The sequence below is a fragment of the Cydia splendana genome, unplaced genomic scaffold (genome assembly GCF_910591565.1).
Source record: "Cydia splendana unplaced genomic scaffold, ilCydSple1.2 scaffold_70_ctg1, whole genome shotgun sequence".
Taxonomy (NCBI): domain Eukaryota; kingdom Metazoa; phylum Arthropoda; class Insecta; order Lepidoptera; family Tortricidae; genus Cydia; species Cydia splendana.
In genome coordinates this window covers 710449-736927 of record NW_026946900.1, presented here as the reverse complement: position 1 = coordinate 736927, position 26479 = coordinate 710449, and the positions used below count along the sequence as shown (strand labels likewise).

General features: G+C 36.0%; 1 protein-coding gene across 3 annotated transcripts; it reads right to left on the bottom strand.

Moving 5' to 3' along the window:
* Positions 1-379: 379 nt before the first annotated feature.
* On the bottom strand, positions 380-24838 carry LOC134805851 (uncharacterized). 3 transcript variants are annotated; one of them, XM_063779053.1, is made up of 10 exons: positions 24762-24838; positions 24621-24677; positions 23693-23817; positions 23405-23551; positions 8014-8176; positions 7083-7251; positions 3554-3704; positions 3230-3324; positions 2610-2696; positions 380-1885 (listed from the first exon to the last, which is right to left on the bottom strand). In XM_063779053.1, the coding sequence occupies exons 1-6, from the start codon at positions 24787-24789 to the stop codon at positions 7106-7108; spliced, it is 666 nt and encodes a 221-aa protein (XP_063635123.1). In that variant the 5' UTR covers positions 24790-24838; the 3' UTR covers positions 380-1885; positions 2610-2696; positions 3230-3324; positions 3554-3704; positions 7083-7105. The 3 variants fall into 3 exon arrangements, 2 of the variants coding, with proteins under 2 accessions (XP_063635123.1, XP_063635124.1); XM_063779054.1 differs by having other exon boundaries at positions 7083-7248; XR_010146408.1 differs by lacking the exons at positions 23405-23551; positions 23693-23817; positions 24621-24677; positions 24762-24838 and adding an exon at positions 12488-13249 and having other exon boundaries at positions 7083-7248.
* Positions 24839-26479: the final 1641 nt, after the last annotated feature.

Sequence of the window (26479 nt, the reverse complement as noted above, 5' to 3'; positions counted from 1 at the left end):
ACACCTGCCGTGACAATCAGTCTCAAAATTGTATAAGACAGGTGGTGACTCGCCAACTCATTGAGTGGGCCCCGCAATGGCCGCACGCACAGTGCGACAACAGGGCAACACTTTGGAGTGGCTGTGAGGTTGTCGAGAGGTGAGTCTGCGGTAGCCAGATCCCGGTAATCCGTTCAGCAGGCCGCCGGCGTTATGACATTTTACACTTCCAACCTGGAGCATAGGTCCCGCTCTTGCGACTCCACTCTGGCCGGCCAATCAAGGCAAGCAGAGAGGCGAGGGCCAGATGAAAGTGCCCTCTGGAATAGGGGTCCGCGGTGTCGCCACTCACCGTCAGCTCGCCACAAGCTGCCCCCGCAGGGTTATTATTATTATTATTATTAAATCTAAAATCGAAGCCATGGTTCCTAAGAACAGATTTCGCTATCTCTTATAGTTTCTGACTTCTCCATACTGACCCATTTGGATTGATCATCCTGTATATACTGTTGTATATACAGAGTGTTTGGTACATCGTTTGCCAAATTAAAACGGCAGATAGCTTGAGTCATTTGCTATGTTCTCATGCCTAGAAAAACAAAATTGGCCATGGTTTTTTTTACAACTACGAAAGTAAAAATTTGAAATTTAAGTACGAAAAACTGTCATAGAAGGGAAGAATTTTTTTTGCACCAAATTAAACATTTCTAGGCCTGAGAAGATAGCAAATGACTCAACCTATCTGCCGTTTTAATTTGGCAAACGATGTACCAAACACGCTGTGTATATTGTACTTTAATAAATAATTATACTTAAGCCGATTAGTGTTTCAGTGAACTGCCTTAAAAGTGATTAAAAATAAAAATAAAAACAGTTTTACCCGTGCAAGTGCAAAAACTAAAATAGTCAATGAGAAATTAACGCTTGAATGAGATTTATCTTATTAATTGTAACTCGAATTAATTATACGGACGAACATACAAATCAGTTAAAAACCAACTATTATTTATCACTTTAAGGCAGTTTACTGGAACACTAATGGACATATCATTATTTATTAAACTACTCTGTATTTATACGATACAATTTTAACTGTTTTTATTAGGTTTGAACTTTAACAAAAAGGGTAAAAGGTGGAGAAAAAAATCCCAGTAGTTACCACTGGTAACAGCTTGGTGGTAACTAGTGGGAATAGCCCCTATTTTTCCTTATATTAGGACGGCTGAAAAGTGCCCTATTGCTCTATAGATAGTGGCGCCTATATACCAAAATTTATATAAAACACAGAAATGATAGCGTTTGAAAGTTGTAAAACAGTACTATTTTCTAACGGTACATTAAATGTTGAAGCAGAGTGCCAGAGTTTTGAGAGAAGAACATAAACCGAGTGATGCCGCCTTAATTGCAGATATTAATAATTTTGTACCAAATGAGGTAGTTGATTCCTACTTATATGTAAACCTGTATGAACCTGCATGTACACTATATGTTTCAAGTCAAAATGTAAAAACAAACCTTTCAGGGATTTTAACTCGGAATTACAGATAAAGCAATTAAACGTCATTTTCACTAAAGAAACATTGATAGTAACTTACATTAAATCTGCAATTAAAGTGGCAACACTCGGAAATGTATGATCTTGTGGCGTGTGAATTTCATAAAAGTACCGTTGTATGAACATCCACGGCTGAATACTCTCGCGGGGATATTTTATATCAAATACATGAAAGGTTTTGAAGCAAATTTCAACAGCTTTTAAAAGAGACTCCAGCTGGTAAGTGACGTAGAACTCCGTAATATTTTCGACGTCTGGCCCGACGCAAATTACCACTGGTTGGCATGTGAGTCCTTTCTTAAGGTGGATATCCCGACGTGTTGCAAGGCAATTCTGAATGTCACTCTGAGTCTAAAACAAAAAAAAAGTTTATTACACATTTGACATCAGTGATTCCGAATAAGACAAACCCAAAAATTGGGTTTGCTTCATGGTTTGCCGAATATGCCGATTGAAATATCTACATTTTACAGGTTTAGTATACACAATAAAAAGCGCTGGTGGCCTAGCGGTAAGAGCGTGCGATTTTCAATCTGGAGGTCGCGGGTTCAAAGCCCGGCTCGTCCTAGTGAGTTTTTCGGAACTTACGTACGAAATATCATTTGATATTTAACAGTCTAGAAAATAATAAAATGTAAACTGTATATTTCTTACAAAAAATATTCAATAGGTACATGCTTGGAGTACTTAGCTTAGGGTAACATTCCATTTCTGACCGCAGCTGCACTACTGGTACTGAACGCGTCGGTGTTATTGTCAATTTACATAGTAAAATGAACAGTAGTGCAGCTGTGGTTGGAAATAATGGAAATGGATTGTCACCATTAATTTATATTTATTTTATATTCTTAGCTAAGACGCTTTTCGGTGAAGAAAAACATCGTGGGGAAACCTGCATACATCTGCGAAGAATTCAAACGTATATGTGAAGTCGTCAACCCGCATTGGCTAGCGCGGGGACTATAGCCTCTCGCGCATGAGAGGAGGCCTGTGTCCAGCAGTGGGACGTATATATGCTGAAATATTTTTTATTATTATAGTATACAAAATAAGGTATTAAATTAAAAATATTTACCTTCACATGCAATATCAAGCTGTCACGTGATTCTAATATGGTCGGTTTGTTATATTTTTTTTGTTCAGCCGAATCCTTTGACGAGCGCTAAAAACAGAAACATTTATAAGCAAAGGGTCAATATATGTAATATAAGTAAATAAATAATATAAAAATCTTAACAAACATTGAGTAAATAACTGTATGATAAAATAGAGACCACGAACTGTGAACTATCTGTGAACCATCGACTTTTTTGAGGTCGATTAATAAACCTATGTTAGGAGAACCAGACATGTGTGACATTTAAAAGAAAATTTGGAGCATTTTGATATTTTCTCGGCACCTGTAAAATTTCTACCACTTTACGAGTTAAAAGTTGAATGTCCTATTCGTCCATTATGTTTTATGGTTTCAATATAACAAATAAAAACTATGTTTTTTTTGTTCCAGTCATGATGGGATGTATGGTGCCATTAATTTTAAAACAAAGAATAATCAATGAAACATCAAACTTAAGCAGTTCTATGGCTCCTGTTTATGGTAAAATCTTGCCAGTGTTTAAATTACTGGTGCCTGTTCCATTGTAGGGATGTTTACTAATTTACAATAAATGTATCAAAACCTATCAGCTATCTTACCTTTTCGTCTTTATCTTTCCTTCTATTATCAGATCTGCCGACAGTCGGGACAAGTTTCCCACAAAGTAGGGACAAAGCAATAAATGTTTTCGTGTCTGAAATTAAATTTAAATTTTATTAGTGAATTTTATTTTACTATACCTACTTATTAGAGCTTATTATATAATATGGTCATGTAAAACAAAGACGATTATTATGTATAAGATCAGGTAAGGTAAAAGCAACCTAATGTTTTTTTCCTGCAGTGGCCCAATTTCTCGATCCATCCACATAAGAGAAATCTATCTCTATCTCGCGATAAGATTTACCAAAGGCAAAATTTACCTTCTTGTGTTGTGTTGTTGAAGAGGATCTTCAAATCTTGAAATACTTTCACGCCAATAAAAGCAGCATTAGCTTTTTCTAAAAACTCTGGAAACTTCACAAACAGTGAGATGTCCCTTTTAGGATGGCTGTATTCAAAGTCCAACTCAATCTGCAAACCATATAAAATATTAAATACTAATCAGTGCTGAAAGACAATATTTGTCACAAAATAGTTAATCCGTTAGCACCACTTGCACCATCCCACTAGTCCGGCGTTAACCGGTTAAACCGTTAACCCAGTGTCAAATTGTACTGGTAATCATGGTAACTCCAGGTTTAACTTAATTTACCTAATTTTATATCAATTTTGACGTGTAATATGTAATTATATTATAAATAAATGAGTATGAGTAACCGGTTAACCCCGGGTTAGTGATTGGTGCAAGTGGCCCTTAATCGTTTAGGGCCACTTGCACCATCCCGTAACTCAAGGTTATGCGATTAAAACGTTAACTTAGTCTCAATTTGTACTGGTAAATCAGGTTTAACCGGTTAACCCGGGATTAGTAGAATGGTGCAAGTGGCGCTAAATTAAGAGCGCTATTACATTTCGGCGTTGAGCGAGTTTAGGTATTTTACGCGCTGCGGCAGGCCGTGCGAGCTCAGTACGCCGATCCCTTCTACCACATTCGCACTACAATGATGGATTAAACATTCTTGATCCTTCTTGAAGCATATTGAAATCAACCATAACAACACTAACTGTACTTAACTTTTAAAGTTCTAAAACTGTTATTTGGTAAGTACGAAAATACTAAATGCAGTGCAAATGTACATAGGGGCTGTTCATAAATTACGTCATCTATTTTTGACGATTTTTGACCCCCCCCCACCCCTCAAATCATCCAAAAATCAAGCTTCGGATGAATCTGTTTCCTCCTACGTCATGTTACCATCATCCGATGTCCAGACCCCCCCCCCCTCTCCTCCCATTTGAAACGACGTAATTTATGAATAGCCCCATACTCGTACTTATGAAGGTATATTACTCGAAAGAAATTATAGGTACCTACTCGCTTATTTACATGTTTCGTCATTGCATTTGGTACCTATAGGTTGTAAAGTTTGTATCAACGAGGGTTTAAAAACGAACTGGTACTGAGGATCTGATGATGATTAAGGTGGTCACGGATACCAATCAACCATGTAGTAACATGATTAGGCTCGTTTGATTCGTCTCAACAAGATCTTTGACACTGAAGATACACAGGGTCTGATGATGGAGCTGGAAGGTGGCCACGGGTACCAGTCTATCATGTAACTAAACAACTTCGTGTTTGGGCTCGTTTGATTCGTCTCAACAAGATCTTTGACACAAGACAGTACTCAGGGTCTGATAATGGAGCTGGAAGGTACCATTACCAATCAACCATGCAACTAAACCACATCGTGTTTAGGATCGTTTGATTCGTCTCAACAAGATCTTTGACACTAGGTGATACTCAGAGTCTGATGATGGAGCTGGAAGGTGGTCACCGGTACCAATCAACCATGCAACTAAACCACTTCGTGTTTAGGCTCGTTTTATTCGTTTCAACAAGATCTTTGACACAAGATAGTACTCAGGGTCTGATGTTGGAGCCGGAAGGTGGTCACCGGTACCAATCAACCATGCAACTAAACCATTTCGTGTTTAGGCACGTTTTATTCATCTCAACAAGATCTTTGACACAAGGTAGTACTCAGGGTCTGATGATGGAGCGCGAAGGTGGCGACGGGTACCTGTCTATCATCATCAGCTCCATCATCAGACCCTGAGTAGTATCTTGTGTCAAACATCTTATTGCGACGAATCAAACGAGCCCAAACACGAAGTGGTTCAGTTACATGGTAGACTGGTACCCGTGGCCACAGTCCAGCTCCATCATCAGACCCTGAGTACTAACTTGTGTCAAAGATCTTGTTGCGACGAATCGAACGAAGCCAAACACGAAGTGGTTTAGTTGCATGGTTGATTGGTACCGGTGACCACCTTCCGGATCCATCATCAGACCCTCAGTACTACCTTGTGTCAAAGATCTTGTTGCGACAAATCAAACGAGCCCAAACACGAAGTGGTTCAGTTACATGGTAGACTGGTACCCGTGGCCACAGTCCAGCTCCATCATCAGACCCTGAGTACTAACTTGTGTCAAAGATCTTGTTGCGACGAATCGAACGAAGCCAAACACGAAGTGGTTTAGTTGCATGGTTGATTGGTACCGGTCACCACCTTCCGGCTTCATCATCAGACCCTGAGTATTATCTTGTGCCAAAGATCTTGTTGAGACGAATCAAACGAGCCCAAACACGAAGTGGTTTAGTTGCATGGTTGATTGGTACCGGTGACCACCTTCCGGCTCCATCATCAGACCCTGAGTACTATCTTAAGTCAAAGATCTTGTTGTGACGTATAAAACGAGCCTAAACACGAAGTGGTTTAGTTGCATTGTTGATTGGTACTGGTGACCACCTTCCGGCTCCATCATCAGACCCTGAGTACTATCTTAAGTCAAAGATCTTGTTGAGCCGAATCAAACGAGCCCAAACACGAAGTGGTTTAGTTGCATGGTTGATTGGTACCGGTGACCACCTTCCGGCTCCATCATCAGACCCTGAGTACTATCTTGAGTCAAATAAATACATATAGAATGTCAGGTCGTTTCAAATATTTTTAATCCTGTCCGGTAGTTTATTAAACTGTACCATTATAAATTATAATACTATAAAAACAGTGCTAGGATCAAAGTCTCTCGTTGCGGTTTACACGCACACAGTATAGCGTTTTACACGGCGCCCGCCGCACACAATGATAAAAAACCTCGTCGTCGCCGTTGAAAATGTGCGGAGCCGACCGACACACGTCCTGCCTCTACAAGCTCTGCCGCGGCACTGAGCTGACGCAGCGCGCGTCATCGGTAATATAGAGTAGTTTTCAAAAAATTGCCAAAAAATTATAGTAGAATTTCATAAACACTAATGTATACCAACAGTATAAGCAAACGTTGCAGATTGCTTGAGTATGAAAATGACTTGGATATTAAGTAGATTTTCGTAGGAATTGACACTTGTTTCGGAGAGAAAATCGAGTTCGTTTTACTTTGATTTTCTCTTTCTCAAAGGTATGTAGGAAAAATATAGTTTGATATGCCTAAAGTACAGGGTATTAGTAATACAAAATAGCCAGGTTTAGCAGAGTAAAATTCTCAACATTTCCAAATAAGAGCTCGCCATTCAGTGCTTCACGGGGTTTTTCGGAAACGACCATCAGAAAAAAAATCATTACTAATTTAATAAGTCCTTTTTCTAATATTTACAACGATATTTATAAAGATAAGGAGACGCTTTTACTGGAACAAGTACTCATTGTTTCTAATAATGAGCGCAAAGTCCTGAATTTTGTCGACTAGTATCATCAATTTTGCATTATTTCGACTTTTCTTGTAAGAGCGCTCTTAACTTTCACAGGAATAACTATTTTACCGCTTTAATAAAAATGTATACTTACAAGCTGAAAGCCAAAACTCTGCTTTAACAAGGGGTATTTTTGGTGGAGTTTTTGTAATCTGTTTGTATGCGATATTTTCTAGTTTGCAGCCATTTATCTTTTACTTCTTGAAACGGCTCTTTGTTGTACTGAAGCCATATAACGGTTTCCTCGTCTTCTTCAATGTCTGCTGAAGATAATGATGTTTTAGTAAAAAAGTAAAATGCAAAACAACACATGAAAAGTAAATATAAAACACGTAAGAGCAGACAATGTGGCCAAATACTTTGCAACAAATCCTTAGTATAAGGTACTTAATTAAGGGGCCCATATCGGCCTGTCAGTTGGAACAAAAAGTTGACAGCTCCGAACAACTGATAGGCCGATACCGTCCGGCGGACTGGTAATCAGTGGGCCCCTTTAAGATGGGTTGCGACTTAGATATACATTTGGCTACTTTGTCTGCTATCATCCTGAGCAATGAAATCAGGATTTTCCATACATAGTGACCCGATTACATTGATCTTAAGTGTATTTGGTGTTGACTCTGTAAACTAGTACACCAAACGAACACCAAACATTGCCAATCGGGGGAAATAATTCGTGTGTAAGCCAATTTTAGCATGGGTGTAGGTAATGGTGTATTAAAGAAAATACTAAAAGTACCGGGGGGTGGGGGTGAAGCTAACGGGTAGGGGGGGTTTTAAGGTCACTTTTCATACTTTTTCGTAAATAACTCTTAAACGGTGGCCCGTAGCAAAAAAAAAATCTATTACATAAGTAATCTACAAAAAACATTCAGTACACTTTTTCGCTAGGATCAATATTTTAAAATGTGTTAATAATATATTCGCGCCTTTTTATACACGTACACACACTTATTATACACGTATTATTTCCGCTGTAATTCCTTCGTTTGCTGGCCTAAACATGTAAGTAGTTAGGTAGGTACCTGAATGTTCCTGATCAATATTTTCAATTTGAAGTTTTCTTTTCCGGCCAAGAACACCTTCTCGTTTTAATAGTCTCCTTTGATTATTATACCTATCTATCAGTTTTCCTTTGGCAGGTCTATATTTGTTGTTGTATTTCAAACCAGGTATGTAGTATGTCTCCTAAAAACAGACAAAAACGCTGTGACGTAACTATACTCGTAGTTAGCTGACTTCAGTACCACGAGCTTGACTGAGTTGACATTGATCTGACACTGACATATTCGCTAGCGGTGTGCGTAACTTACTTTCTATGCATCTCACTCGTATTATCAGTGTTGGGCGTAATTAATTACTTGAGTAATTTAATTACTAATTGAATTACATATAATTTAATTGTTTGTAATTTAATTACATAAAAATTTAATTACATAAAATTTAATTTTCTGTGTAGTTTGCAATTGCAATTACATTACTTCGTAATTAAATTACTCAATTACTTTTCGTTAACTTTTTTAATGATTTGCAAAGATGAACAAATTTACTAGGAGTAATTATAAAGAAAAACTTTTTTAAATCCACTCTAACCAGGATAACGTTATAAGAACATATTTTTTTATCTCGGGAATCATCCCTTGAGAGGGTAAAATGTGACAAACCATGTCGAAAGGTACGTTATTGCGGTCTGCGCTTACGTTGCATAGCACTGCATTAAATAAGGCGTCGATTGCGTTGTCTTCGATTTTGGTCCACTCTCTTGGTACATCACATACATAATACCTATCTCTATCTACTTACATACATTTTAGCTAAGCGTCTATTACATTTTCAATGAAGCAACACTAATCTAATTATACTTATACAAGATATCCCATAAACCAACGTCAAAACGAAAAGGGCTGATAATAAGGCACATATAGATGGTCAAGCAAATCTTGTCAGTAGAAAAAGGCGCGAAATTCAAATTTTCTATGAGACGATATCCCTTCGCGCCTACATTTTTCAAATTTGCCGCCTTTTTCTACTGACAAGATCTGCTTGACCAAGTATATAATCCATCATTGTGTGTGTGATGCTATACAGCACGACCACGGAAGATTTTGTATAAATTCACGAAAAAGATGCTATCTGGCACGACCACGCTTTATGTTATGTTATAGCAGTCGCTTTCATAAAAAACTAGTGCCTACGCCAATTCCTGGGATTAGTTGCCAAGCGGACCCCAGGCTCCCATGAGCCGTGGCAAAATGCCGGGACAACGCGAGGAGGAAGAAGAAGAGTACGGTTCTATCATCCGATCAGGGTGCTTAGCCAACATGCCAATCGTTAACGTTCCGTAGAGTTGTATATAGTCATCTATCTCTATCACTCTTACATATTAGTGCGATAGAGATACAGAGCTAGCGTTTCGTTGTGGTAGCGCAAGGGATTGGCATGTTGGCTACGCACCCAAGGTGCCTAGCCAAGATATATTTTTTTGTTTTTAATTTAATAACCAAATCTTAAGGTACAATTTAGATGTTCTGGGGGCCTGGCTAAGTTACCAATCGCCTACGCTCCGACAACCGACAACGAAGCGCTTTCTGTCTCTGTCACTGGAATCTTACCTACATATTAGTGCGATAGAGAGACAGAGATAGCGTTTCGTTCTCGTGGCGCAAACGATTGGTATGTTAGCTAGGCCCCCAGAACAGCTAAATTGTACCATTTGTACCTAATGATATGGTTATTATCCGGTATCCGGCCAATATTTTAATATCCGGCCGGATACCGGATAGTAACCTACTATTCGGCCGGATACCGGAAAGTAACATTGCGTGATTTCTGAGTAAACAAATTGGATCTAAGAAACAGTTTATTATTTATTATTTTAAAACATTTACTATTATAGTCCCTGGTGTTCACTTAATTATACGGCAAATGATGATGATGGAATTTCCTTTTGCAGAGTTGCTCCTTTTGACTCACAGATTGATTTACGAAGGGGAGCCAATCGAATTTTTGATGCAAAATTTTGACTCAAGGGGACCCGAAATTTGTAAAAAATAAAGTTTTGCTATTTGGTCAAGTTTGGTATCATTTTCGTGTAACTCAAGGATGCTAAATTAGTTTCTGATATTTAATTTATACGGTTTCATATAAATAATTTGAAAAAAAATGAAAAATATAAATTTTCTATTTTATTTTTTTTCCAAATAAAAGCCGATATTTTTCTTATTTTAATATGCACACAAAAAATAAAAATTTAATGAAAAAGCCCTACTATTTCTCGTTATAAAAAGTATACATATGGCAGATTTATTTTACATTAATGTGACCAAAAAAAATTAAATGTAGACCTACTTTCGACTACTCATTGAACAAGATACAACGGTGTGAGCTACAGCTTAGCAATTTATGATGATGAGATCCCTTTTTATTATACATAGTGAGTCCTTAGAACCCTTAGATCACTTTAGGAAGGAGATCCACCTTGATTTTTGATACAGTCGGGATGAAAGGTGGGGTGATTTGTCCCATACAATCATAAATTTACGCAAGCACCTGTTTAGGTTTCTGCAATAAGTTTGATGACATTTTCGAGTAAATCAAAAGATAGAAATCATTTAGGTAATTAAATATTCAAAATACAAATTAATAATGTCAATATTGACTAATATTTAAATTATTTTCCTCCGTATAGTTACGTCCCTTAAATCGGATTACGTTGTGCACCAAGCATAAGCAATGTTAAAGAGTATTTACAAATATATTAGGCAGTAAAATCTTTTAAATACGAAATAATGTAACTATTAGTCCATTGCTCTTTTTTTCTTTTAATTTACTCGATAATGACACCAAACTTAATGCAGAAACCTAAACAGATGCTTTCATAAATTTATGATTGTATGGGACAAATCATCCCCACCCTTTCAAGCACACCGCACCAAAAATCAAGGTGGCTCCCGTTCCTAAAATGATCTAAGGGTTCTAAGGACTCACTATGCTAAAGGGTATCTCATCATCATCAAACGTCGTAATTCTCATAGCTGTAACTCATATCTTTGTATACTATTCAGTGAGCTGGTGGTCGAAAGTAGGTCTACATTTCATTTTTTTTTTTTTTATTTTTAGACATAAATATACCATGTGTATACTTTTTATAACGAGGAATAGTAGGGCTTTTTTATGAAATTTTTATTTTTTGTGTATATATAAAAATAAGAAAAGTTTTGGCATTTTATCGAAAAAAAATAAAATTGAATTTTTTTCAAATTATTTATATGAAACCGTTTAAATTAAATATCAGAAATGAATTTAGCATCCTTGATTTACCCGAAAATGATACCAAACTTGCGCACATAGCCAAACAAATTTTTTTACAAATTTCGGAGGGCACCCCCCCCTTAAGTCAAAATGTTGCATCAAAAATCCGGTTGGCTCCCCCTCCTAAATCAATCTGTGAGTCAAAAGGAGCAACTCTGCAAAAGGAAATTCCATCATCATCATTTGCCGTATATCACACTTTTTTGTCGTGAGCTCCACGGACTATAAAAACCGTTTATTATTTTAAAACAATTTAAACATTCCACTCACTTGCACGCGCACTTATTTCGAACCCAGAAATGAATCCGCGTGATCGTTAACTACGAAACAGGTCAAAACCTGCACAATGCGCACCTGAAGAACCGAAATGTAGGTATAGTTCCGCCGGCCGAATATTCGGATATTCGATACCGGATATTCGGCCGATGGTCAGGCCGAATATCCGGTATCCGGCCAAACAACTCTCCGTTGCATCTCTAGTTATTATTAAATTAAAAACATAAATTGGCATCTTAGCTAGGCACCTTGGGTGCGTAGCCAACATGCCAATCGTTTGCGCTAAGGCAACGAAACGTTATCTCTGTATCTGTATCGCCCTAATATATAAGAGTGATAGTCTGATAGAGACAGAAAGCGCTTCGTTGTCGGAGCATGTCGGGGTATTTTTTGTATGGAAATTATCGGTTATTAACCGAAATCGGTTAATAACCGATAATTTCCATACAAAAAATAACCGAAAATAACCGATTTGCATTCCCTAAGCGCAAGCGATTGGCATATTGGCAAGGCCCCCAGAACAGCTAAATTGTACTAAAGATTTGGTTATTAAATTAACACCCCCAGAACGGCGAAATTTGTACCTATGTAATGTACCTAATGATTTGGTTATTAAATTAAAAACAAAAATTGCCATCTTGGCTAGGCACCACGGGCGCGTAATAGCCAACATGCCAATCTTTTGCGCTACGACAACTGTATCTGTCTCTATCGCACTAATATGTAAGAATTGTAAGATTGATAGGTACAGAAAGCAATTTGGATAAAACAAAGAGGGTGACCATAAATGACGTAAATGAGCTGCCTTATATCAGACCTTTTCATTTTAACGGTGGTTTTTGGAACACTTGTATACTCATATTACTTACATGCAATAACTACCTACGAATAATGCGTATAAAGGTAGGTAACCTTTAATTCCGTGGGAATAAAGACTTGAATTGCTTCAGCTATAACCATAAAATCTTCCTATTTCATGCATTCGTAATGCTTAAGGTACCACTCAACAATACTTTTGGTTAGATGGGATCTAAAAGTAGCGTCGAGCTTCTTGCACGTTTTCAAACGTGCCAAAACTAGTTTACCGTGGTTATTATCGTTCAAAATTGTTGTTATATCGATTTCCTATGAATAAGAATCAGAAAATAAATAAAGACAATATAGTGGATACACAATTAATACCGAGAAAGCTTTGTGGTAACTGCATAACTAAGTTTGTTTACAAAGGTTTCGAATATTTAGTGTTACGTGTGAAAACAACAATTTGTTACTTATACAGTTTAGGATTTTTTAATGCCACCTGTAGGGAACGTACTTGTATACTTACTTCAATATCTCAAAAAAGGCTAAACAGATTTTGATACAATTTAGCTAAGAATCATCTCGATTAAAAAAGCGGTCCATCCGTTTAGATGTCACAGACAGACACAAGACACGTGAAACTTTAATTACCCCTCTTTTTGCGTCAGGGGTTTATAAAGACTAACAGACCGATAGACAGACAGACGGACGGATAGACATGACGAAATTATAAGGCTTCCCTATTAAGACCTACGGAACTCTATTAAAGGCTTCGTCACACAGGACACAGGACGCGCCGCTTTTAATACAAAACGCTCACGTCCCGCCCGAAAAACGCGCCTGTGTGACGGAACGTTTAGGCCGCGGACTGGCCCCTATTTCACCAACGTGACAGGTCCGGCAATTGTCGACATCACTGTTACTGACGTCACAGGCCTCCATAGGCTACGGTAACCGCGTACCATCAGATGGGCGGTGTGGTTGTTTGCCACCAACATGTGTTGGGTTATTACCGGGTCGATGATGAAAACTAATACTTGTACCAATATTTTAACTTTATTCATTTGTTATAAACATAATAACAACCAATTTACAATAAAATATTCAAGACGTCTTCACTCTAACTTGTCCGTACTCGAACTGGCCACTTGTCACTGGTATACCCCCTTTTTATTACAATTCAACATGGCGGGAACCAGTGACAAGTATGAGTCAATTGATACTCTTTTATAAATTATTCATAAACAAAAGTAAGAATGATCAAGATATAAGCTATTAATAAATAATGATCCTTACAGCTCGGCCATCCTGTTCGAGGCGAGACCCTTCGCCAAACCTTAATATAAAATAGTTAAAAATAATGATAAAAACAAAGACAAATTTATGAAAATAATGAATCAAAATATATACATTAAAACAAACCAAGATTCACTGATCCAATATTACTATGTGAATGATATTTATGCACATAATATGCATATTAAATAATAATAAGTAACAAGAGAAAATAAAATTACAAACACGTAATACTCATGTGCACTCATGATTGCACGATATATACTATTAATAAAATTATAATTATAATGTGTTGATAATTATTAGGCATTAATAAAATGATAATTAATGATAATTAGGAAATAGGTGGCCGATACCAGAACATAATATTATTAATCCTTCAAATTATGGTTTTCGAAGAATTTTCACAAGTCTGTTATCAAGGTTATAGAAACTATATGTCATCATAGAAACGAATAAATTTAATTAGTTCGGCCTGCAGAAATATAACAAAATATTAAACAATAGAAAATTCATACGATAAGCGTAATAGACGGTACACTATGTTTCATTATGTAATAGTAAGATTACGCAATCTAGCATTATTAAGTTTTCTTTAACACTTGTTAAATTTCAATAATTATGATCAAGAAATATAATATAATATACGTACACAACACCATTCACTTTCGCACGTAAATATTCAAACCGCTATACATGGATCACTTCCCCAACAGAAGATAGTTGCGTCACCGCGGGTTGCGCCGTCTGCCTAACCGACGCCACGTTCTCATTAACTGCAATAGTGCCACCGACCACGTAAGCTCTGCCCACTGCGATAGTGCCGTCGACACATCTGAAGCTGTCCTCGATGAAGATGCCGCCAACCACGCTGATGCTGCGCAACACGGGGCACCGGATCTCGTGCCGCTACTAGCCGCAGCATCGCGTGCCATGATGCCAGCATTCGAAGACTCTGCGGTGTAGTCAACGATCGTACTTCTGCGTAGAAGCACCTTAGTTCTGCTAAGGAACAGGAATGTCATCACCCTGGCCATCTCACCTAGGCACTCCTGGGTCGGAAGTGATTCCACACCCCGACCCTCTCACCTGGGCACTCCTGGGTGGTAATGGAATACCAAACCCTGGCCCTTTCACCTGGACGCTCCTGGGTCGTTCTGAAACTTTCAAGACTTTCTTTAGATATATGAAATTAAAACTTCCTTTTTTAAATTATTATTGAATACTCGTGGTTTTATTTCATTGATTTATTTAATCATTAATCTTTATATTTTAATCGTTATATCGATTTAAGCATGTTATGAATTTATTGTTTCACGTTTCAATTATTTTAGTACATAAACGACATGGCTACCAAATTGTACCTAATTTGTATTCATTATTATAATATTTGTAAATAAAATAGGTCACAATTCACTATATCATGTATTGCGCAATAAGGTTTAATAATGAAAATAGGACATACGTGTCACATCTCTATAAATAATGCATGGTTCTGATTTTATATCTTCGGGCCCAGCCCGTAGTTGACATGAATGCAATCATAAAAGTGACAGATTATGTATTTTTTTGTTTGGGCTACTGATTATCTGATGATATAATATGTTGATTTAAATTAACACAAACTTTCGATATTACTTCGAACGTTACCTGTTGCCAACGATTTTTTTTTTATTAAGATATCTTATTGTAGAGGTAGTTCTATTAACCTGCTATTATCAACAGTCAAAGTTCTATATTTTAATATGAATGCGACCGACTAATCCTCATTCGAACCGCTTACACGCCTTAGGTCATAAATATAGCCATTAAAGATCCATCAAGTAGGTATAAGAACATAAACTAAGTAACCGTTAGGTTTTATAAATTTGAATGAACGAATGAATAATTTTATTACAGAAGTTCATAACTTCATTACAAGAACAAATTCCTCATCACATAAAATGGATTTAAACATCAGACATAAACTAGTTAATTAATTATTCCACATGAATGATGAACATCTACATTGCGATTTAGTTTTAAAAGTATTTGGTCATTATAACAATACTCTTAGCGAATCTAGATCGAATAATATTCATGTTACAATGTGACTAAGAAATACTATGTTTTTTTTTTTCAACAGGTTTTATCTGAACCAAAGTTTATTATTGTAGTTGAGTTTGAATACCAAATATTTAATTTCCAGCTATAGTCGTGTTTTATTTTTATTTTTCAGAAACTAAAGTCTTATAGGTATTACGGTGCATTTGTTATCCTAATTCCTTATTCGGACATATCTAAAGAATTAATGATAATACTAATTAAATCAGATTCGACAATTAATGCATGTAATTATGTATGTATGCTTGGAGTATGTTTATTATTAAAATTATTCTGGTTTTACGAAAATAAGACTTATTTATAATACTATTTTACTAGATCGAGATATTCGTACATGATTAATGTCAGACAAATTAAGAACCGTTTTCTGAAGCCTCATTAAATAAAAACTATATATTTAATTTTTGTAACTTTATTGATATTTAAATAAATGGGACTTTCTTATGAATTATCGATTATCGAACACGGTATTATAATACATATAAAAATATGTAAATTCACATATGCATAATAATCATGTTTAATTGTCAAGTAATATTGAACAGTTTGACAGTATATTAAAAGCGAAGCACCTTATCAATTATTATTTGATATATAAAAGTTCATAATGATGTTGTACCATGGTGGTTTAAATAATGGAAGAAATGAGTTCCCGTGTAAATTTAAAAGCTTTACTTATGAATTAAACATAACAACATTTATTTCTTTTGCAGAGAATTTACCGTATATTCCTCAGTAATAACCATTGGTTTTATTATATTCCTCAGTAATAACCATTGGTTTTATATATATTTTACATTATGAATGTCTAATCTCTATGGCTCACGCGCCCAGCCAAGTTCAAGTTGAACATTAAGAAAACGGGCATCATTAATCTACTCGTATATCGATTTCCATTACATGTAATTTTATATTTACGAACGAGCGATAATCGTTGTTTCCTTTATTAATCAAGTGTCGTTATCTATTTCCTTCGTCTCTTTTTTTTGTGAATATAAAAGTATTGTTACAATCTTAGGATTTTAGCAACTCCTGTATAACACACATAATATGATATTTCATACCGTTTTAATCTAAACTGCACTCAGATGAGAACTCAACATATTAGTAATAGACGTGTAGAAATTTTATTAATTTTTCTTTGCTTATTATTACTGTTTATTATGTTTTTATGATTAAATTATACTGATATATGGTTGACTAATTATTTTAAATTGTTGTAAATATATTTATGAAAGTTGGAATAAAAGTGTAGCGCATTCATCCACGCGCGTCAAGTCTCACACGTTCATCCACGCGCATTAAAGTCTCACACGTCCATCCACGTGCGTTGTATATTGTGTATACCTACACAAACACATCGATTCCACAAGATTAACATGGCGTTTCTTATCTACTGATACTAGTGTCTGCACATAAGTCATCGACTCTTTATATGAAAACCACTCAACGTATAGCTCTGACTATACATATGGCTCTACATATGGCTCTACATATGGCTCTACATATGGCTCTACATATGGCTCTACATATGGCTCTACATATGGCTCTACATATGGCTCTACATATGGCTCTACATATGGCTCTACATATGGCTCTACATATGACTCTACATATGACTCTACATATGACTCTACATATGACTCTACATATGACTCTACATATGACTCTACATATGACTCTACATATGACTCTACATATGACTCTACATATGACTCTACATATGACTCTACATATGACTCTACATATGACTCTACATATGACTCTACATATGACTCTACATATGACTCTACATATGACTCTACATATGACTCTACATATGACTCTACATATGACTCTACATATGACTCTACATATGACTCTACATATGACTCTACATATGACTCTACATATGACTCTACATATGACTCTACATATGACTCTACATATGACTCTACATATGACTCTACATATGACTCTACATATGACTCTACATATGACTCTACATATGACTCTACATATGACTCTACATATGACTCTACATATGACTCTACATATGACTCTACATATGACTCTACATATGACTCTACATATGACTCTACATATGACTCTACATATGACTCTACATATGACTCTACATATGACTCTACATATGACTCTACATATGACTCTACATATGACTCTACATATGACTCTACATATGACTCTACATATGACTCTACATATGACTCTACATATGACTCTACATATGACTCTACATATGACTCTACATATGACTCTACATATGACTCTACATATGACTCTACATATGACTCTACATATGACTCTACATATGACTCTACATATGACTCTACATATGACTCTACATATGACTCTACATATGACTCTACATATGACTCTACATATGACTCTACATATGACTCTACATATGACTCTACATATGACTCTACATATGACTCTACATATGACTCTACATATGACTCTACATATGACTCTACATATGACTCTACATATGACTCTACATATGACTCTACATATGACTCTACATATGACTCTACATATGACTCTACATATGACTCTACATATGACTCTACATATGACTCTACATATGACTCTACATATGACTCTACATATGACTCTACATATGACTCTACATATGACTCTACATATGACTCTACATATGACTCTACATATGACTCTACATATGACTCTACATATGACTCTACATATGACTCTACATATGACTCTACATATGACTCTACATATGACTCTACATATGACTCTACATATGACTCTACATATGACTCTACATATGACTCTACATATGACTCTACATATGACTCTACATATGACTCTACATATGACTCTACATATGACTCTACATATGACTCTACATATGACTCTACATATGACTCTACATATGACTCTACATATGACTCTACATATGACTCTACATATGACTCTACATATGACTCTACATATGACTCTACATATGACTCTACATATGACTCTACATATGACTCTACATATGACTCTACATATGACTCTACATATGACTCTACATATGACTCTACATATGACTCTACATATGACTCTACATATGACTCTACATATGACTCTACATATGACTCTACATATGACTCTACATATGACTCTACATATGACTCTACATATGACTCTACATATGACTCTACATATGACTCTACATATGACTCTACATATGACTCTACATATGACTCTACATATGACTCTACATATGACTCTACATATGACTCTACATATGACTCTACATATGACTCTACATATTACGCATAAGCGTAGTTTTAAGTTACAACTTTACAGTACTACACGCAACTTCAAAGATATCCACAGAATACACTATTATTCCAATTAAGGTCCTTTGTTTTTCATTTAGGTACCTAAGTATGATTTGAATTTACTACTATTACAGAAAAACAAAAATAATAAAAATGTAGCAAACGATACTGTCCTGTCAGATAAAACACAGGAGATTATTATTGGTTTGGAAGACTTAACGTCATTCAAAATATTCACATCCTATAAATAAAGGGGTAAATGAGTTTCTAAATGTTTAAAGTATGCGTAGCTCGCAATCAAATATTATATCAAATAGTTAAGCATATCGATGTCCCATCGACCTCGCATTTCTCCATGATCATCATGGTAACACACATACATTTATATACATTGATTAAGTACTCGTGCCAAAATTACTGGCCCTTACAAGGTTGTTATGATAAAAAAACTGATTACATTAAGACTTGATGACATACAGTCATACAGTCTAAACAAAAGGTGACAGGTTATTAAATTGAATCCATTGAGATGCAAGTTTACGATATCTAGTATGTGTAAATTGACACAAAAAATACTTAATGCTCAGCGCACAAAGTTACGAGTTACGTATCTTGAGGAGTGTGCAATAGAAAAACAATAGAAAAATATTACATAAGTACATTCGTTAACGAGTTACTACTCGTGTATTCAACAAACGACATACGCTCCATAACATGGAGATTTAATATAGATGTATGTTCATACCAGAGTTGGGCAAATTTAGTTAAATTAAATAAAATGAGAATGGTAACGTTAGTTTTAATAACGGCAACTTATTTTGTCAATTTATCATGAGTTTACCAATCAGCTTGAATTCGACATGACACACTTATATTTATCATCGACATGGTTTTGGAAGTATTTTAATTATTCGAGCAGATGGTTATCATGGTTATTCAAACTAACGTTTTAGTTGATAAAGTTAGAATAAGGTTCGTTTTACGACCGCTACTTCCTTTATTCCTTATGAAATCATTTGACTGAGCTTTATTTTAGTTTAATCACAGATTGCAATTATAAGTGCCCAACTCTGATTCATACTATTAAATAAATAATAAATAAATAAATAAATAAATATTAGGGGACATCTTACACAGATCAAACCTAGTCCCAAACTAAGCAAAGCTTGTACTATGGGTACTAGGTACAAATATTAGTGTTCATCACACAAATAAATGCCCTTACTGGGATTCGAACCCAGGACCATCAGCTTAGCAGACAGGGTCACTATCCACTAGACCAGACCGGTCGTTAATACGTTTAATATCCGATATGTCATAAAGGTGTTGTATTTCCATACAAGAAGGGAAAATAATTATAACTACGTGTTCTAGTAATTTAGCTTCATCGAGGCTTTCATAAGTAATGCTGTGTTGGGCAGCGTCGCAGAATGAAAACCGATATCGGTATAAAAGCACTAGGTTAAAAAAAACCATGTTAATAGCTAATAGCACTAGGTACACAAGTTACATAACGTAACCCTGCATTATGGTTTCCAATTTAGACTTAGATCGTCACGTTATTTTCTTTTAAATAATGTATCGTCTTGTCGGTCTTGTGCGCATGGAATCGCAATATTATGTATAAACTTACATAGTGACCAGAATGATTTTAAAGTGGAGTTCCGAAAGGTCATATATTATAATGCCCAACATTTTAATAAAAGCAATATCTTAGATGCATTCGTAACAATATTACGTTATACACTGACGCCAATCGCGTTTAAAAACTTCATACTAGAGGCATTGCTAATACAAACTCAACAGGGGTTTACTTCAGAGGTATTCAATTGGCAAGATTTAATTTTTAGTTTACTCATCGGTGTCATGGTTACAAAGCCAGTGTATTCATACAATTTTAGTACCGCAAACTGACCACAAAAGGTGCAACAGATCGTAAATCTTAATGTACATAAAACAATATCCTACTGTAGTTTGCTACTACAGTTGTACTATGCTATTTTGCTACGCAACAAAACTAAATAATGAGTCCTTAGCCTGAGTTTGAAATAATCGATGTGGTACACCGTCATACAATCGAGTTTGATAATATAGAAACATTATAATGACATTCGATCTAATTTTCACTGACTCATATGTAATATTCAAAAACGCTTAAATGACAACTGTAGATTTTAAATTTCATATTTTTATTATAAGTGAGACTACCTGGCATCCGTTCGTACATTCTTTCTACACATACATATACCAAAATTGGGCAAATCATCATCATGATCGTTAATAATATATACAGTATATTTAATACAGATATGACGGTAGGTTCTTAAACCAATTTTATTTAAAATGAAAGGGAGTAAAAAAAATATATAAAGAAATGACTTACCAAAATTTAATACACTTTCCGGTAAACATAGTTTACTCACTGATACAAACGAAAAAGAAAAGAAAACCTTACGTTCGTGCGGCGTGGCAAAAATCCTATCGATTTTTGTTAGATCCAACTTCTGAAATTGTTGGGTTATTACCGGGTCGATGATGAAAACTAATACTTGTACCAATATTTTAACTTTATTCATTTGTTATAAACATAATAACAACCAATTTACAATAAAATATTCAAGACGTCTTCACTCTAACTTGTCCGTACTCGAACTGGCCACTTGTCACTGGTATACCCCCTTTTTATTACAATTCAACATGGCGGGAACCAGTGACAAGTATGAGTCAATTGATACTCTTTTATAAATTATTCATAAACAAAAGTAAGAATGATCAAGATATAAGCTATTAATAAATAATGATCCTTACACATGTTAATTTAAAAAAAACGCCACTATATCGCCAGTTCATAAGTACTTATTTTGCGAAGCTATAGTGTAAATAACATTATTTGCGGTATTTGACACATTATGACTGACGTATATAGAGATGTAACTAACGCAAATCGATTGTCACAGCAAGCGATTACGATTGGATGGCACGTAGACTGAGGTATCGAATTGTGACGTATAATGAATTTTTATTTGAGATTTAAATAAAGCTAGAATTATATGGTTTTCCCGCAAGGTACCGGTCGGTCGGTGTATTTAATACACCGACCGAGTAGGTCGCACCCATTGTCAAAATTGAAACTAACTGGGGATCTATTTTAAAGTTTAATTATGTTATTTCTGTGTCAAATTTGTTGTCTGTTAAGTGACGATAAATATATCCATATTTACAGTTAATTATCCACCTTTTCCTTATTTTTATTAAAAGAAAAATGAAAAATTCATATCGATTTACTTAGACGACTACCGATTCATAACGGTGGTGTCCGGCCAACCCTAAAATTAAAAAAAAAAAGACGTAGAACGTAAACGTTCGCAGTGCAGTTATTTTCCTTTGTGATTTCGATGTGCAAAACATTTTACGTAGTATTGCTGTTGTGAGTGACAGACGTCAATTACCGCAAATAATGTTATTTACACTATAATGACAATTGTCACAAGAAATACGACAATTGTCACAACATTCCGGCACAAAACTCATTTGCTGTCAAGAATTACCGAAAGTTCTTTGAAATCTTGTGACAATTGTCATCATTATCATCATAAGCATCGCAAGAGAAATGCCTGTTTTTTGCCGATATAATAAAGTTTTTTTAAATAATACAATGATGGTGACAAACAGGAATACGGCCCGCCCGATGGTAAGCGATAACCGTAGCCCATGGATGCCTGTGACGTCAGCAACAATGAGACTTGTCGAATTGTCGCACCTGTCACGTTGGTGAAATAGGGGCCTGAACGCACGCGGTCCGCAGCCTTAAAATTCGTGTAAACAACAATTTGGACATGTAGTTTTAACCTATTGTAAAGATGGTGTGCACAACCCATGCCCAACAAACTGTACCAAAGAGGGGCCGTCGGGCCGTTTCTGGGAATAGGAAATTTAATTAAAGGAACAAAACATAGGGGTTGCAAAACACTTAGAATAATTTAAAATAAAAATAAAATAAATATTACTTACAGGACAATTTTACACAGATCTACCTAGTCCCACAGTAAGCTCAATAAGGCTTGTGTTGTGGGTACTAGACGACGATATATTTAAAAGATTTTGATGAAATAATCACTTTTTTAGTAATGACAATTAAAATAAAAATTCTAAGTCCCAGCCCCTCTTTGCTACAGTCCAACCAAAGAAAGAGTCGCGTCACTCGAATGGTATTGGTCAAAACCGCATGAAAATCCGTGCAATCGTTTTTAAGTTTATCGCGAACATACAGACAGACGCAGCAGAGAACTTTGTTTTATAATATAAATTAGTTAAGTAATGCTCAAACACTTACGCGTGGATTTTTTCCGGATCGAGGGTTCTCGTTACAGCTGGACACACTGGATAAACTGGACGCACGCCCTGATGGACTACACGGCGCTGATATACCATCATTACTCGAATCTATGTCACTTGTTGTTGCCGCTTCCGTTGACGTTTCCTGCAACCATAACCATTTCAGTAAAGAAAGGAAAACTGTGGTTTTAACTAAGAATAATGTGTCATTTCAACAAAAGCACAGCTTTTGATTCAACTACTTAATAAGTAAAGGTTGACAGGTAAGTAAACAATAGGTACGTACGTCTATAACTTTGTAGAGCTGTTCCAACCCAGATTTGAACAAAATTCTGTCTCTTATATTCGGAATGAGTTCCTTTAACTCTTCAGATTTCATACATTTCATTAATTCGAGGGATATATTGTTATCTGAAATATGTTAAGTATTGCACTGTTAACAATAATATCTGGGAGACCGAGCTTTGCTCGGAAAACATTATAAAACTCAAAAACCGGGCAAGTGCGAGTCGGACTCGCGCACGAAGGGTTCCGTACCATAATGCAAAAAACGGCAAAAAAGAAAACGGTCACCCATCCAAGTACTGACTCCGCCCGACGTTGCTTAACCTCAGTCAAAAATCACGTTTGTTGTATGGGAGCCCCACTAAAATCTTTATTTTATTCTGTTTTTAGTATTTGTTGTTATAGCGGCAACAGAAATACATCATCTGTGAAAATTTCAACTGTCTAGCTATCACGGTTCGTGAGATACAGCCTGGTGACAGACGGACGGACGGACAGCGGAGTCTTAGTAATAGGGTCCCGTTTTACCCTTTGGGTACGGAACCCTAAAAATTGAGCGTTTTCGCAGAGATAAGACTAGCTAGACTAGATCGATTTTTCGCCCCCGAAAACCCCCATATACCAAATTTCATTGAAATCGTTAGAGCCGTTTCCGAGATCAACGAAATATAAAAATAAATAAATAACAATAATTGCTCGTTTAAAGGTACAAGATTCATGAGATAAAACAACACAGAAATTTACCGTGAACCAATTTAAACAAGATGGCGACCGACAAGCTCGCTTTCATAAGTAATAGTTCAAATTATATATTATACTAATGTTTTAAAAGCATTTTCCAATAAAAAGACACGCCAACATTGGTTACCTAATTTCTAACACTAAAAAAAAACGAAAATAATCCGACAACGAAAATAATAAACACGTACCTTCGAAGCGTTTAATGGTTTCCGCGGAAATGCCCCATTCGTGTAAATATACGAGACCTTAAAAAATAAAAACCCTATTACCTTCTTAATTTATAACAATTAGAGTTAATTACATAACAATCATAATGTGTTCTTACCCACCAATGTTTAAATCCATTATTCCCGTCATAATGTATCACTAGTTACATGTACACATCGCTGCACGAATTCGGATAGACCATGGTATAATAATATACTCCGCCTGGTACTCCATTCCCGTCTTTTCTAGGTCACCTAACTGACACGGGCTTACGTCATCATGCGACAGCGCTATATGATAATATGCGATAGCGCTATATATAGCGGCCATGTTGTTGTGACGTAGCCCCGTGTCACTCTGGGAATGGAAGACCATGTTTTATTAGACTATGGGATAGACTGGCGGTCGCCGATGGCCGGACTGGCCGGTGGGGCGGTGGCGCGGGGGCCGGTTGCGCAAGCGTCGCCTCCGTCGTCACCCGTTCGCGCGCACGAGTTTCGAATAAAGGTTTCCATACACGCAACGCACGGCGCGTCAGCGCACACTTTCTATTGGTACCTATTGGAGTAAATGAGATAGTACTGGCTTATTACTGGGCTTTAAAAGGGAATAATAAGATAACTATTGAAATAAAAAAAATGTGGGTTATTTGTGTAAGATTACTCGTTAGGTAGCGGTTTAGGTATTAATATTTAGAATTGAAATTGTGATTTTAAATTGCAGACCCATAAGTAAAAAAAAGACAGAAGCGTTTAATGGTCCAATTATAATGTATCGAGTACCGCCACGGTCTTTGACATGTGATGAATACCTACACATTTTTAGGGTTCCGTAGCCAAATGGCAAAAAACGGAACCCTTATGGATTCGTCATGTCTGTCTGTCTGTCCGTCCGTATGTTTGTTCTTTTCTAAAACAAATATTTTTTCTACCTATCCAGCGATATGGAAATTTTATGTTAAGATATCTTTGCATGCTATATTAAGATATAGACGGTCAAGCAAATCTTGTCAGTAGAAAAAGGCGCGAAATTCAAATTTTCTATGAGACGATATACCTACGCGCCTACATTTTTCAAATTTGCCGCCTTTTTCTACTGACAAGATCTGCTTGAGCAAGTATACAAACCAATATCGCAAAATTCTTATATGAACATACTACAAACAGCATCTTAAAATACAAACGGCATCTTAAAAGAGAAACAGATATCTCTTACTCGCTCTCACTTATGGATGCGACGCACCAAGGTCGCGGTGCGGTGCAATAGAGTAAAATAAAATATTGTACCGTGTATGGCGTCCTTCAAGACGCGTCCTTCGCCGCCGTCTTAGTTGTCTATTCTAAAGACACCTATTTTGTCTTACTTTTTACCATAATAACCACTATAACTTGATATCCAATTTAAAAATAACTCCGCGTATTTGGAGGTCAGAGTTACACTAGAAATTCGATGGCGATGGCACGTCACTTAACATTGTGAACATTAGTAACAGCGAATAAAACCGAATACTGCCGAAAATTAAATAAACGAACGCAAGTCAAGTAGGTAACCTATTGCCATGCTTCTTGCACGTGAGCTAGCTAGACGGATATCCTTTTATTATTAATTAACTTCGATGTCCGACAAAATGATTTAACACGTAAATAAATGACTGCATATGCAATCCGCGAAATTTGAAATTCGCGTTAAAGCGAAACCGCGCCTAATAATGGGGTCACGTACTTAAAGCGATATTACTGTAAAAGTAATGTAAAAATGTGAAAAGAGTTGCGATTTTAAAAATAATAAGGAAAACCAGAAAATACGTATGCGACTTTGCTAATACAGCTTAGCAAGTATC

What these genes read in the sequence shown, in the direction of transcription:
- LOC134805851 (XM_063779053.1), bottom strand. Translation starts at nt 24,789, where the DNA reads ATGACGGGAATAATGGATTTAAACATTG. An exon ending in AATAATGGATTTAAACATTG is followed by an intron (nt 24,678 to 24,761) that starts GTGGGTAAGAAC and finishes TTATTTTTTAAG; the next exon opens with GTCTCGTATATTTACACGAA. An exon ending in AACCATTAAACGCTTCGAAG is followed by an intron (nt 23,818 to 24,620) that starts GTACGTGTTTAT and finishes AACATATTTCAG; the next exon opens with ATAACAATATATCCCTCGAA.